The 1,907-nt window shown below is 51.4% G+C and overlaps 1 protein-coding gene across 1 annotated transcript; it reads right to left on the minus strand.

Moving 5' to 3' along the window:
• Nucleotides 1-534: 534 nt before the first annotated feature.
• Nucleotides 535-1,484, minus strand: LOC114703192 (olfactory receptor 13C2-like). Its single transcript, XM_028883929.1, is given in 2 exon segments — nucleotides 535-1,034; nucleotides 1,037-1,484. Coding segments are annotated over 2 exon segments (948 nt in total).
• Between the last annotated feature and the right edge of the window lie 423 nt (nucleotides 1,485-1,907).

Below are 1,907 nucleotides of genomic sequence, written 5' to 3' on the forward strand. Positions count from 1 at the left end.
ACGTTCCGGAAAGTGCTGATGTAAAGCTGATGTGAGTAAGCTAACTGGAACTTTGTTGGGGTGATGAAGCCAGTATGGGTCTGTGAAGGAGAGACCAGGGCAGAGGAAACCAAGTCTTACTTCCTCTTGGGCTGACTCTCCCGTTTTGGGTGCTGGCCATTAGGTTTTCAAAAATCTCTGAGTCCTCTTTTTTCTTCCAAGCATGTGCCAGGCTGGGTTTCTCCCCTGTACACATTAGATGTGACCATGTGTTGGCCTGTGTCCCTTCTGAGTGGACGCTGTGAGAGCGCATGCAGGCTGGTTTGCCTCTCTTTTCCCTTGGTCATGGTCATCAGCAACATTCTGGGTTGTAACTGCTTTGTGACCCTGAGTCCCAGAAGGGTGATGCCGAGCAGAACCCCAGCCAAGCATAGGTCTAATAGACCTGAGACGTGAGTGAGAAAAAGACCTTAGTGGTTTGTAAGCCACTGAGAACTTGAAGCCATCTCCCCAATAGAACTTAGTCTCTGCTGACTGAGAAAGAGAGAGAATGAGTTAAAAGTGGGACTTTTTCCTGGTGAGCAGACCTCCCCGCAGCAGGGCTGTGATGGCGGCCTTCACTTCCATGTTCCTCAGACTGTAGATAAAGGGATTTAGTGAGGGTGCCACAATCCCATAGAACAGTGTGATGATCTTATCCACACTGGGGTCTTTGGCTTTGGGCTTGAGGTACATGAAGGATATGGTCCCATAGAAAATCACCACCACTGTGAGGTGGGCAGAGCAGGTGGAGAAGGCTTTGGCCCGGCCTGCAGTAGAGGGGATCCTAAAGATGGCAGCCAGGATGAAAACGTAAGAGAGACATATGAGCAGAAGTGGAGTCATTGTCAGGACAGCTGTGGCCATCATTAATATCAGTGCATTGAGGGAGATGTCCCCGCAGGCCAACTTCAGCACTGCCAAGATCTCACAGAAGAAATGGTTGATGACATTATGGCCACAGAAGGGGAGGTGCCAGACAAGGATGGAATGCAGCAGCGAGTTGGCAAAGCCCGTCCCCAGCTTATTCCTGCCATCTGCACACATAGCTGCCCATTCATGAGCTCCGAGTACCGAAGTGGCTGACAGATAGCCACATACCGGTCGTACGCCATCACAGCCAGAAGCAGGCACTCTGTGGCACCTAGAGCCAGGGTCATGTACATCTGCAGGGCACAGCTGGGGAAGGAGATGGTCCTTTGGACATCCAGGAAGTTGCGTAGCATCAGAGGTATGAAGGAAGAGGTACCACAGATATCTATGAGAGAGAGGTTGCTGAGAAAGAAGTACATGGGGTTGTGGAGGTGGGGGTCCAGCACAATCAGCCCCACCAGGAGGGAGTTTCCCAGGAGAGTGGTGCAGTAGATGCCCAGACAAAGCACGAACAGGACTATCTCTAGGCTGTGGTGTTCCTGGAGTCCCAGCAGGACATACCCTGTCACAGCTGTGTGGTTCGTCCAACCCATCTCGACTCTCCTTTTGTGTCCTGGACCGCACAGCTCTGGCTGGCTGGGAAATGAGCAGGATGGGACCCGCAGCAGGTCAGCCTCCATCCGGGGTTTCGCTGCACCATCTGTAGAATGAGCAAGTCAGACTTTAGATCTTCAGCTGGTCTTCTCAGTCACATGCTACACACTCTGGTTCCCATAACGCCTCTCTGTCCTCCACAAGCGATGCTCAGAGGAGACAGAAGACTCACGTTTGATGTCTTCTTTTAGAATCTAAAGTGATTTTTTTTGAGATAGGGTCTCCCCATGTACCCCAGGCTGGCCTCCAGCCCTCCATCCTCCTGAGTGCTAGTATCACAGGCAAGTGCCACTACACCCAGCTTGTCAAGTGTCCTTGACCGTTCAAAGGAAGCTCTGTTTTAGATTACTTCCTATAACAAT

This window comes from Peromyscus leucopus, chromosome 2 (genome assembly GCF_004664715.2).
Source record: "Peromyscus leucopus breed LL Stock chromosome 2, UCI_PerLeu_2.1, whole genome shotgun sequence".
Taxonomy (NCBI): Eukaryota; Metazoa; Chordata; class Mammalia; order Rodentia; family Cricetidae; genus Peromyscus; species Peromyscus leucopus.